This window comes from Rhinatrema bivittatum, chromosome 8 (genome assembly GCF_901001135.1).
Source record: "Rhinatrema bivittatum chromosome 8, aRhiBiv1.1, whole genome shotgun sequence".
NCBI lineage: Eukaryota > Metazoa > Chordata > Amphibia > Gymnophiona > Rhinatrematidae > Rhinatrema > Rhinatrema bivittatum.
Genome location: NC_042622.1, coordinates 91,397,149 through 91,410,570, shown reverse-complemented (window position 1 = coordinate 91,410,570; position 13,422 = coordinate 91,397,149). Strand labels below are relative to the sequence as shown.

The window sequence follows — 13,422 nt, the reverse complement described above, 5'->3', positions numbered from 1 at the left end:
CTGGAAATCACCCACAACCGGCCTAGCAGCTGTTTTTTTTTCATTGTCTTTATTTAAAGTCCCTCAGACTGCCCAGCTGGCCATGGAATATGCAGAGTGAGTGTCAGTCAGTGCAGCCAGCTTGATATTCATTTCCCGTTTGCTTTGTTATTTTATGTTTTCCAAATGATTCCTGCGCTGGCTCTCTGCAATTATTTGCTGCCGACATTATTGGCAGCAAGCAGAGATAAGAGGAGCACTGGCGGGCTGCTGGGGAGGAGGCTTGCCTTTCATATTGGGCCAGTTTGCAGCTCTCAGTGTCTCTCTGGACTTAAGAGCCAGGAAATGAGAGCATCCTATGGCAGATGAAGGACAAACACAGCCACCCCCAAGCACAGCACAGGTCACTGGGGGCAGACAGGGCCTGCCGCTCTTTAGCACCCTGCCCTTTTATCTCAGAGCAGGTGCACACTGCACCACCCAAGGACTGTGGAGGAAGGGAAATAAGGATTTAAGAAAAGCAAGGAGAAACATAGACATGGATTTGGCACAGGGTGTAAACATAGAGTTGCAGATTGACCTGAACTCGGAACCCAGAGCTGAGAAACTTGCAGACGTAGATTCCAGATGCACCTCTGTGGCTTACTTACTGTGTATCCTTGAGCAATGCACATCCCCTCTTCAAGCACACATTTTGTCCCTAACATTCTTGGGGTGGGGCTTCTTGATGAATCTTGTACAAGACTCTGATCTTGTGTGCCAAAGTTTGTCCAGCTAAGTTTGTGGCTGTAAATTTCCCTAAATCCAGGCAGCTGGATTTAAGTCTGCTGTTGCCACGACTAGTTTTGGCTGACTAAGTGCCTGATTTACCAAGGCTTTGTTTCCATTCTGTATCCACGGGGAAAGAAGATTAGTAAATCCGGCTCTGAATTAACCAGCTAGTGCTGAAAATCTGTGCTTGCTGGCTATCTTTTCTCCCCAACCTAATCCTCACAACTGCCCACTTTAGAGCAGCTAAATCTAACCTCCAGGTTAGCTGCTCTGTGGGCAGATACTTTCATAAGCCCCTCCCCCCCTCACACACACTCCTCTTCCCTCCTCCCCCTGGTGATCTAACCCAGTGGTCCCCAACCCTGTCCTGGGGGCCCACCAGCCAGTCGGGTTTTCAGGATATCCATAATGAATATGCATGAGAGAAAATTTGCATGTTATGGAGGCAGTGCATGCAAATTTTCTCTCATGCATATTTATTGTGGCTATCTGGAAAACCCGACTGGCTGGTGGGCCCCCAGGACAGGGTTGGGGACCACTGATCTAACCAGCTGACTCCAGCTTGCTGAAAATCCACCTCTAAGTAATGAAAAGTAAAAGTTAAGCAGAATCCCAGAATCCCCCTTTATCCCTTGGCTGGTGCAGTGCAGGAACTCATATCAACGTGTTACTCTCCTCCAACGAAATACCCAGGTCAGCTTTCAGCATAGCAGTCAAGTACTAAACAGATCTAATAATTTAAACATCAAATACAAACAATAAAACACTGCTACATGCATTAAATATATAAAATCATATCTATCAAACTAGAAAAGGGCATCAAAACCATTAAGATAAGGGCAGGGCTGGATTTAGGCAGAGGCCAAGTGCCTTGGGCACCAAATTCTGAAGGTCCCCAAACACCTGGGCCTTCCCCTGCTGCTCTCTGACTTCCAGGGGAAACAGCGGGAGGGAACCCCTTGCTTGGAGTCCTCTGCATATGGGTTGTGTCGACTTAAATCCGGCCCTGGATAAAAATCAATTGCAATCATGCTTACAACAGGCAAGAACTATTCCTTTCTCATCCAGCTAATTCAATACACAATAAATACAGCCTAACTCTCCATCTCCCTCCTGTTTGCTCCCATAGAGGCACCCCACTTCCCTTCACACCCCCCCCAGCTCCCCTCCCAGCAGGCAAGCTCTTATGGTCGGCCCCCTCTGCCATGACTACAACAAGGGGTTTGAAAGGCTGAATCGTCCTCCTTAAAACCTGTCTTCACTGTGAACCATTAGTTAGGCTCCTTCATGACTGAAGAAGGCCACCTGTAGTAAGATTACAACAGGGCCAATTTTAGGTAAAGTCTCACTGATCTGAGTCTGTGCCATGCCGGCCGCCCCATACTCAGCTGAAGTATCCAGATGAGTTTGCCGCTGAGAATGATCGTCTCACAGCAGCTGGCGTCCGATGCCTTTTCTGATGTTATTTAGTTTTGTGCTGTTTTGGAGTACACGAAGAGATTTGGGTGACTTTTGCACACTGGACGTCCGTTCCCAGTGGTGGCGAGCTGACCTGAGGCGGGTGGAGGAAAGGGCTGGTCCAGCGCACCCTCTGACTGGTAGCCGGGGGCATGCGCATGATCATTGCTGTTGCGGTGACACTCCCCTAGGAATCCTCGTCAGTCCACGCTCTTTGTATTGCCTTCTTTTGTAAGGGGAGCAGTGGTGGAAGTCAGCCTGAAGATCGTCTTCCTAGCCGGCTTGATCTTGGACCCCCTTCTGAGCAGAGATTGCCGGGAGAATTTTAGAACTTGGGAGAGGGCCTGTGTGGTGTGAACTCAGTTGAAGCCCCCTAACTCACCTAGGTTTGTAACCTTGTTCCAAAGCTGCCATCTCGTAAGCAGACTTCCTTCCTGGGACACACATGCATTATTTGAGGCTTTCCTTTCATTTCAGGGAGTCTAATCATAAAATTATTTTTTTTTTTACTGCTTGATAGGAGTCTTTCCACATCATTCAAGATTGCAATTTGTTGACTGAAGGGCAAGGCTGACAATGACCCTTAATGATCTTGCACTGTATTTATTTAATTTTTTCTCTTTTTAATAACCTAGGCCCTTTCCCTCGGAAGAGACCACAGAGAACGACGATGACGTGTATCGGAGTCTGGAGGAGCTGGCTGAGTAAGTCGGGCTAATGTTATCCCATGAGGTCCCTGCCAGGAGATTTCGATGATGTTACGGTCTGTAATTTTCTGTTGGAAAATACCAGGAGGCAAAAAGTTGGGGAGTGCCCAGGGTCTAATAATCTTGATGGGGGGGAAGGATGTGGTGGGGGAAGTGTGAGAAGAGCTGTAGGGTTCTTTATTTCCTTTTTCAACTCATGAAGTGCTGAGTAGAGACAAAAAGCATTATTGTTTTGATTTTTGAAGTCACACATGAAGCAAAGATTTTAGGGACACCAGAAACTGTGATAGCAGGATGAGGAAACATGCCCCTTCCTTACCCAGAAAAACCGCTGTTTCAGGCCGAGCTACCTGTGCTGTGCCTCGCGAGACTTAAATCCTGTGCCCAGGAGCGGGAGGGTGGGACACAGTTGCTTTCTGTCACTACATGACAATGAATTTTACATTCACAATTTAGCCAACAAATGTGCAAGAATTTTGAGCCTGCAAAGATATCAGTTTGGTTTTTACCTGTCAATGTGTGGATGACGCAGTTCATTTCTTGTCCTGTATTCTATTCCTTCAACCCACAGCCAGTATGACCAGAGGTTTATCATCCCTCTGGCCTTCTCAAATAGACTGGGGAGAAAAGGACCAGGGAAAACACTTCCTCTAGTTACATACATGTCTAACGTAGGTACACACACAAGTTCTACCACTATCACTTTCTTACCAGCACGCTCATCCTCTCTGTTTGATTGTTTCAGTCATGGCAATATAGTCAGTGACGGCAGAAGAAGATCCAAATAGCCCATTCAGACTGCCCAGCAAGATTTTTATTTTCAGGGTGGTAACTGCTGCTCCATGCAGGTCACCCCAGTTAAGACAGGTTATCCCTTTTCTTCATTTCATTCCTATAGCCACGAAAAGCCTGTTTATTTCCCTGTTTCTCCTTCATTCAATACAATTTATTTCTGTTAAAGGATGGTGCTAAGAATTTTTCAACATAATTACCTGCCAAAGTAGGCAGTTTAATCCCTTTTATATAGCAACATTGTCCTGGCCTATTCAGTATATACTGTAGTTCACATAATCTTATTTCACAACATGAAACGTTAGACTCCTTGATCCTGCCAGTTTCCTTGTTGTCTCAGCCATTTCAGATGTAAATGATGTGGAAAGAACTTAGGCTTTGTTAATTTCCCAGTTACAAGATTGTTATCTCCTTACGAAATGTTTAGGAAGTTCCTACGGGAAAACTTAGCATATGAAGAAAATGAGATCCCGGCCTTATCTAAAAATGTTTATTTTCCTAGCCAGCCAAATAATACACCAGGCGGGCCAGATGAGAGTAGCCCAGGTATATCAACATTTCTTGAAGAATCTATAGATATTATAAACAAAAGGGCAAAGCTGTTTGTTTCCTATTCTTTGGAAAAAGAGAAAGAAGGGGTATTTGAAAAATTCTTTAAAAATAAGGATTTACTTTTCTGTGGACAGACAATATTTGTTTTTCCTGATGTCTCCAAGCCTACTCAGGCCCGCATGAGGCATTTCTTAGCTTTGAAAAGAAAGGCCTTAGCAATTGGGGCAACTTTTTATTTGAAATTCCCGTGCAGATGTTTCATAAATTTTCAAGGCAAGAAGTTTATATTTTCTGACCCATCCCACCTTGAAACTTTCCTAATTTATAAAACTGAGGTTAAAATGAGCCAAGTAACAGCAGATGAGTAGAGCCTTAAAGTAAAATAAACTAACCTACCCTTCCTCTGGTTTAGCGGCGCCTATGGGGTTTTTTTTTATTATTATTTCTTAAATTGTCCCCCAAATTATATGGATCTTGTGAGGCAAGCAATGTTTATCTTAAATTTTCTTGGATCAATGTAAACTGTACACAAGTTTGCTTATATTATGTATTGCAATATGTTTCTTGTTGTAAAAAGAAATGTTTAATAAAGAAAAAATTATTTAAAAAAAATTATGTAGAAAGAAAATAGGCTCTGGGTCCCCAACCTGTGGTCAAAGCTCAACCATTCCAGATTTTAAATAAGGCATTGAGGACTTTAATGTTATTATGAGTGTAATATTGTGATTTGCATTGGACATGCTAATAGATTTTATGGAATGTAAATGTAGAACACAATTTAAAAAAAAAAGTTAAATGTTCTTAATCCAAAGCAAAACATTGGTCAGTCCACATGGTGTAGTTTAGTTTGGCATTGTCATGCTGATATCCCACATGGCTTAGCAGTGTGAGTTTTCAGATTTCTTCTGATATACAGACCAAGCTGCAGGCACTTTCCCAATACCCAAGAATTCACAGTAGATGGGAATTATGGTCAGCACCAGCACTTAGTAAGCTCAAGATACAGAAGCTGTATTGGTGGCCTACTATCAAAAAGGATACCTATTCCTACGTGGTATCCTGCACCAATTGTACCAAGAACAAACCCGCTCCTGGATAACCATGGGGTCAGATGCAACCACTGCCAGTTCCGGAATGGCCCTGGTCGCACATCAATACTGACTTTGTAGTCGATTTACCCACTTCCGGAGGAATGAACACCATCTGGGTGACAGTGGATCGATTTAGCAAGATGGCACACTTCGTGGCACTCCCTGGCATACCTTCAGCCTTGGAGCTTGCAAAGCTCTTCATAACGCACATATTCTGCCTCCATGGCCTAACTTCTCACATCGTTTCCGACCGTGGGTCCCAATTCATGGCATGATTCTGGAGGGCCTTGTGCAAATTGTTTGACATCTCTCTAGACTACACCTCAGCCTATCATCCGCAGTATAATGGCCAGATAGAATGGATGAATCGAACAATGAAGCGGTTTATTCGAGCTTATGTCACATCCCGACAGAATAACTGGGCCGAATTGCTTCCATGGGCTGAATTCGCCATCAACTCTCATCCAGCTACATCTACTGGATTGTTACCTTTTGAAGTGGTTTTTGGACGTTCCCCAACACCGCCACTTCCACTGAAGCTCTCAGTGATGTCCCCAACAGCTCAATCCACTGCTGATGATATCCATAATCTGTGGGTTCAGACAAAGGACATGCTAATCAAAGCAAGAGACCGTGCTAAGAAGTACTACGATGCGCACCATTTGCAAGCTCCAGTCTTCAAGCCAGGATACAAGGTCTGGTTGTCAACCAAGCACCTCAGACTTAAACTACCCTCCTCTTGGTTTGCTCCTCGCTACGTGGGACCATTCCCAGTCCTTCAACTTACTGGCAAATTTACCTACCGTCTGAAGCTACCACCTGGTCTCAACATCCATAATGCTTTCCACGTTTCACTTCTGAAACCGCTCATACGCAGCGAATTTTCTTCCAAATCTCAGGATCCACCTGTCATCAATGCAGAAGACGACTTAGAGTTCAAAGTCGAAGAGATTCTGGATATTCGAAAAAGAGGCAATACTTTTGAATATCTTCTCTCCTGGGAAGGTTTCGGCCCCAAAGAAAACTCTTGGGAGCCTCAGCCCAATATCCTTGACAAAGAGATGCTTCGTCAGTTCCACATCGCGCATCCTTCCAAACCCAAGCCTGGTACCCGAAGAGGAGATCGCCCTTTGAAGGGGGGTACTGTTGCGACCGTCACTGCCTGACGTCTCCACTCCGCCCACCTTACCTCTTTTGCGACTCCCTCTTCGGTTGATGGAAGTTTGGCTGCCGCGGCGTCATCTTGCCGACCTCCTCCACGCGGCGCAGTCCTGACTCAAGTACCAGCTGTGGTGCGAACCTCAGGGGCATCCCCCTGAGATGACATCATCAAGCCCAGATATTTAAGGTCTTTGTTTTTGCTAGCTATTCGAGTTAGCAAGGGGATTCCTCCAGGTATCGCTGCGGATGGGATTCGCTCTCTGCATACCTTGCTACTCTGCCTCCTTGGACTTTACCAGGGGTACCCGCTCCTCGGGGGCCTCGCTCTCTCTCTTGCTTTTCAGGTCGCAGTCTGGAACCGGTACTCGCTCCTCGAGGGTCCACGTTCCCGGAACTGCTACCGAATATTACTTCTGCCAGGAAGTCACCGCTGCCTACAACACCAGTGAGTTACCATCTCTCTCTCAGAGCTTTCCCTGGAACCAGGTACTCGCTCCTCAAGGGCCTACTCCATTCCAGCCTCTGGGCTGCTTCAAGAGACTATTGTGTGAGTGTTACCATCCAGGTTCTGTTCCTGAACTCTGCATACTCTGCCTACTCACTATATTCAGTTTCTCTTCAGCTCAGCCATCCTGGGATCGCTGTTTCAGTGCCTGAGGGATTACAGCCCAGCTGGGCTCTTCCAGCTCACTACTGCCACCTCTGGTGGTTCACTATACAATTCAATAAAAGATCTAGTGTGTGTCTGTCTCCCAACTCTGAGCCAGTGGGATCTTCCCCCGAGGGCGTGGTCATCTGCCACCAGCCCAAGGATCCACACACAATTATCACAAATAATAACAGCTTGGAACTTGGAATGTAGCTTGGAACAAGGCACACTCAAGCCTCTGCTGAACCTGTACACACAAAGTGAGACCGAACAAAGCAATGCTGGTCTCTTGGGTAGCCCTCCGGCCACTCGATAGCCCTTTCAGACCTGCCGCTTGGGAATGGCCTTTGCATCAGGACAGACTAAGGCTGAGGAAATCAGAACATGGCTTGACAAGGAACTTAGATGAAGACTTGGAACATGGATGAAGGCTTGGAAGCTTGGCACTTGAACGAAGACTAGGAACGTGGATGAAGACTTGAATCCAAGGAACATGGACGAAGGCTCTGGAGACAAGGAACATGGACGAAGGCTCAGGTTCAGGATAGAGTTCAGCTACCCGGGGCACTGCACCTTAGCGCGCCCTACACAGCCCCCAGTGGGCAGGTCGCAGACCACACTGTCCCACTACGTGCCCTACATAACCTGCCACAAGTGGTACCGGACCACATGGGGAGCGGTACAGGCTCAGGACGGAGACTCAGATGAGGACAAGAGCCAGGATATGGCTTGGAATGAAGACTCATAGCTTGGAATGAGGAATCATGGCTTGGAAAGAGGAACATGGAAATCTGCTGGCTGGACAAGCCCCTCAACCTCTGGAACTAGGAACATGACTAGGAACTCAAGACTTGACTGGAAACTTGACTTGACCTTGGAACTCTAAAAACAAGGATGAGCTCTGAGAACTTGATCCAGCGAAGACAGACTTGGAAACAAGCCCTATGCCAGGAAGCACCTTACACAGCCCCCCTAGGGCTGGTCACAGACCACAATGCTGGCACGCCTGGAGGAAGGATAAGGGAGAATCCAGAAGGCTGACCTTGGAACAAAGATCGGACATCAGGAACTTGATTGAAAATTCAGACAAGGCGGAGATTCAGAAGACTTGGATGAGGAACTGATGAGAGACCAGGAACATGGAACAGGTAACATGAAGGAGCTCCGACATGGAACAAGAAGGTAAGGAACAACCAACGAAGACCATCAAGACAAGGCAATGACCAAGGAAGACCTTGCAGGAAGTAGAACCATGGACGACCATGAACACTCTTGTGAAGGCCCCGAGGAACTGGCAGAGAACCCTTTAATAGGGCTACTGGAGTGACAAGGCAGGACATCAGCAGAAAGGGCCGCAAGGCTTTTCCTGCCGCAGGCCCTTTAAATTCAGAAGAGAAGCGCGTGCGCCTAGAACGGAGCAAGAGCGGCAGCATTGGTGGCATCCCTGATTTGGAGGAATTGGTGGCAAGGCTGGCAGCTCGGGGCCGCAAAGATCAGCAGCAGCAGCTCCACAGCCGCAAGATGGCAAACGAAGCAGCAGCAGCTTGAGCCATGAAGAATGAAATGCTGGCAGCACTCGGGCCATGAAGAAGACAGGCATCGGCAGTGTCTGGGCCATGAAAACGAGGCAGCAGCAGTGGCTCCTGCCGCGAAGAAGGTGGAAGTATCAGCAGCAGTGCCACATAGGAGTGGCAGCTCGGCAACGCTGGGGCTGCCTGCAGGCCATGGCTTCCGACAGTGTCTAGACCCAGCATTGTGGTGTGGGCTGGTAAGAGGTGAGAGGCCACTCATGGGCTTGTCTCGCAGCAGCATTGCTACAAAAGGCAATAGAGAAAAGCAAGTTAAGTATTGCTAAAGTCTAACCCCAATATATTCTATGCCAGGAAATAACAGAAAAAGTAGAGAGTCAATCATTGCAGCTAAGCAAGCCCTCCAGTGTGGGCTAGCCATGACTGGGAGAGCTTAAGAGAGATGGAGTTAGAGGGCTTCTGTCATGGATCCTCGCTGGCATCAGCTATTTAACCTTCCCCAATTGCTCAGAAATAGTATAATTTCAAGAAGGTTGAACTCATTGCGCTCTGCATTCTCTCTCATCTCATGGGAATCCCTTCTCTAAATCAGAGTTTCGCAAGCCAGTCCTGGAGTACCTCTTAGCCAGCCTGATTTTCAGGATACAATGAATATGCGTGAGATAGAGTTGCATGTAGTGGTGGCAGTTCTTGCAAATTTATCTCATACATGTTCATTGTGGATATCTTAAAAATCAACTTGGCGAGGGGGCACTCCAGGTCTAGCTTGAGAAACATCGCAGTCTTACACCAAGAAGACTGCATCTTCCTCCCTTCCCAGCCCAGTTCCATTAGATACAGAATCTCAGATCCATGGCATATCAAAGTCAGTTCCAAACAGGTTAGACATTCACATTCCAACTGATAAGAAGATTGATGCAAGAATGGCATTACTGATAGAGGTGTCAGTTACCAGTGACTATTCTGTAGATTGTATAGAGAACGTGAAGATACTTAAATGCCAAGAGATACAGTCAGAGACCAAGAAAACGTGGCAGAAAGATACAGAAAGCGTCCCAATTATATTGGGTGCCATAGCCTGATTAAGATTTTCCAAGGACATCTTGATATGTTGCCTATATATATTATATCTTGTGAACTCCAAAAGGAGGCTGTCTTTGGCATAATGCAAGGATTAAGGGCATTAGCAGTAAATTTGAGAGATTGAGAATCCCCTGGCTTACCAATGAGGTTCATACGTGTCAAGGTATACCTTAAAGTAAACAACCCATTGGGAGACCCTGCCCCCAGCAGAATGTCCAAGGTTGGTAGTTTTATACACTTTAGGACCTTGCTAGTCATCACCTATTGGCATGCCCAGTGCCTCTGATTAACATTTAAACTCTTACTTAACCAAACAGCCAGCAGAGGAAGGTGCACATGCCATATCCATAAACATCCTGCCTAAGGAATTAATTATGAGCACTGTAAAGCAACTCTTTCCGAGACGACGTAGAATAATGAAAAGAAGCTAGCAGTTTATCGTATCTCCATTCCCAACTGGAACAGAACTGCCAGCCTGATTCCAAATCACTGTGGTGTGGCAGTCCAGCCTTGGCTTTCCTCAGTTATTCAGTGAATCATTAGCTAAGTTATGTAATGACAAGAAGGCTATCCTAATGAGAAAACCCATATATAAATATCCCTTAATTAGCATTCCAGATCACCTACTAGTGCTCCCTGGCCATGTTCATAATATGTTACATTGTTTATTGGTTTGCAGCATAAGGATTATATATAATATCAGCATGGCCCTCTGCCATATCCTGTGCTAAGTGAATTTAAATCTGCTTGTGCTGAAAAATATAATAGCAGAATTGAAAATGGTGAAAGAAGGGAATGCCAGGCTCAGGTAATGGTTCTAAGTTTGCCCAGTGATAACATCTTTTAGTCCTGGTTTTTCTGACTTCCACTCTAATGGATGACAAGAATGAGAGTGAATTGGGAGTTGGGAAAACAAGAGGTATTGTGGTCTGGAATAACAAATAGGAGAGAAACAGAATTCACCACAGTATCAAAATAGACTAGTCATGCAAGCCATTCAGTGCCTGGGCCACCTGGTCAGTTCATTCATTTACCTCAAGAACAAAAATATTTTTTTTTTAATTTTTTTTATAATTGCAAATAAAAAATGTCTTTAGACAACCAGTCTACTCCAGACATAAAGCTGTTTTGGGATTCAACAGCTCTCTTTTTTGTTACTGGAATAAAAAATGACAACATTTATACTTGCTATGGGAAACCTGACTGATTTGTTTAGGGCATGTTGATAAATAAAGGTTTACAAAATTATGGTTTACCCTTATGTGTGTGTGGGGGAACATTGAGGGTCTGACATATAAAAGGCTTCTTTGCATTGGCACTAAACAGGAGAAAACCCTTTAACTGAATTTTTAAAGTTCTGTTTATAGTACATGTAGGTCTGAGTTCTTTCTCCAATTGTACTCATAGAAGGCTATGTGGCCAGGGTAGACAGAGGAAAGCTATTGCTATCCCAAGGAGCAAGTCAGAGGAAATAGGTCTACATCATGGGATCTTCTAGGTCCTGTAATCCGGGGTGGCCACTGTTGGAGACAGGATGCTGGGCTTGGTGGATTTTGGTCTGACCCGCATGGCATTTCTTATGTTCTTATGTAAGTGTTTGAACTGATTAGAAAGCTGTAAAGTTAATGGATTTCCTGCAGCGGTTTTTCTGCTTTCTGGTTAGTTGGACCGGAGGACTGTCGGCAGAAAGCCAGCTTTGATTAAAGCCGCAAGAAAGCAGACAGATGGCAAGTTCCAAATGAGCTTCCAGTGAGTGCAATAAAGAGGCAGCCGTTCACCTGACTGTCACCCGAGTGACTGTTGCTAGACTTAGTACAGAGAGAATGGCAACCATGATTAATGTCAGAGAAATCCTTCCAAACTGTCCTGACTCATGGCAGGGTTATCAAGAGACTGTCCTCTCAGCTACCATCATAAGCCAATTGTACGCATAGTAAAGAAGGGGCACACACACATACACAAATGTATATCTATGTCTATATATATATATATACACACACACACATATATATTCACACATATGTACACACACATGCACATATTCACATACACATCTGACAAAGGGGCCTCTGTAATCTCATAACCTCACGTACTGCAGCATCTTTTTTTCTGTCCCATGAAAGTTAGCACAATCTACATTTTTCTCCAGGACCGATATGGCTGCAGGATCTCTGTACAATACACACTCACACACCACAGACAGACACATAATTTTATGATAACACAACAGGTATCACAGGTCGCTGTATACAGACTGAGTATATCCCTTTTTTTTTTTTTTTTTGCTTATTTCATTAGTTTTGGTGGGTGTTTAGATTATTGCAAAGCTTAGTGGTAAGACATGAGAGAGGACCTATGTATGGATTAAAGCAATGTTTCCCAAGCAGTGCGCCTTCAGACCTCATCTGGTGAGCCACACAGAAGTCACCACTGCCTGATATTCAGATCTAGATCAGCACCTGAGCTTTGATCTCAGCTTCTTGCAGCAACAAGAGACAGCAGCAGTGGCTCTTAAACATGTACAAAAGGAACTTCTTTCTGACATGCTTCTTTTTTCTAGCTGTAGCATGAGCCCTGGAGTGTGGTGATTAATGGGCAGCATTCAGAGCATGAATAGCCAGGCTCCACTTTGTGCAGCACACTTAATAGAAAATTTTAAAAGAGATGTGCATGCACAAAGTATTAGATGTGCACGCAAATAACACTTAATCGTGCTAGTGCTATCTTATAAACCTTGCACATTCGCATGCCAGTACCATTGCGTGAATAACTTTGCATAAAAAAAGGCGGATTTGGGGGCGAGCCGGGGGGGGGGGGGGGGGAGGGGCGTTCTGAGGCGAGGCCAACATTTATGCGCATAAACACCTGCGGTACCTGAATGTAATCTGCTTTAAAGTGCCTGAAAAGTGGAATATAAATAAAAATGTAAATAATTAAATTGCGATTTTATAACCTGCGAACGTAGCGCGGGTAAGGCTGTTACTTCTGCCAACTATCAGGTGTAATTCAGAATAAAACTCTGTATAACCAGAAACTGACTGGGTGAGGGGTCTGGGCAAATTGGGAGGAGGGCATTCTGAAGAACCAGAGGAGTATTGATGACCTAGAGATAAACTGAGCAAACTCTTGGACTAATTGGTAAAACTGTAATTTCCTTCGCGGACACATGTTATAAAATGTGCTCACTTGCGCATGTAACAGTCAACTTTAGCCCATTAAGATCTGGACTATGTTGATGTTGTGACTTTTTTTTTCTTTTGTCTTATTGCTGTTCGTTAATCTTGTTTTTGTTTAATAATGACTATGTATGTTATTTTGTTAATCCCTTAGAACGTTCGCAGTCCTAAAGAAATATAAGAACAACATGTCCTTGAGTAACTGCTTAAAATTAAGAGCACACACATATGCGTGCCAGGCGTACTTTATGTAATGTGCGCACACTTGCGCAGACGACCTAAAATTCAAGCACATGTGCACTTGCACCCACATATGTGCATGTATGGATGCTCATGCTTGTTTGAAAGTTACCGTCAGAGTATGCACAGCACTTCCTCATCTTCCCCCTCCTGAGTTTCCTCCATTGCCACCTTCCAGCCTTTCATCCCCAGGCCGAGTGGGATGGGAGAGCATGCGCTGATGACTGGATGTGA

The 13,422-nt window shown here is 45.1% G+C and overlaps 1 protein-coding gene across 3 annotated transcripts in view; it reads left to right on the top strand.

The window, feature by feature from the left end:
• VAV2 (vav guanine nucleotide exchange factor 2) overlaps positions 1–13,422 on the top strand; it is a 332,307-nt gene that overhangs the window by 244,138 nt on the left and 74,747 nt on the right. For all 3 annotated transcript variants that reach the window (XM_029614922.1, XM_029614921.1, XM_029614920.1), the window contains exon 4: positions 2,844–2,912. In XM_029614922.1, the coding sequence (XP_029470782.1) occupies positions 2,844–2,912 (69 nt within the window). The remainder of the gene's footprint in view (positions 1–2,843; positions 2,913–13,422) is intronic.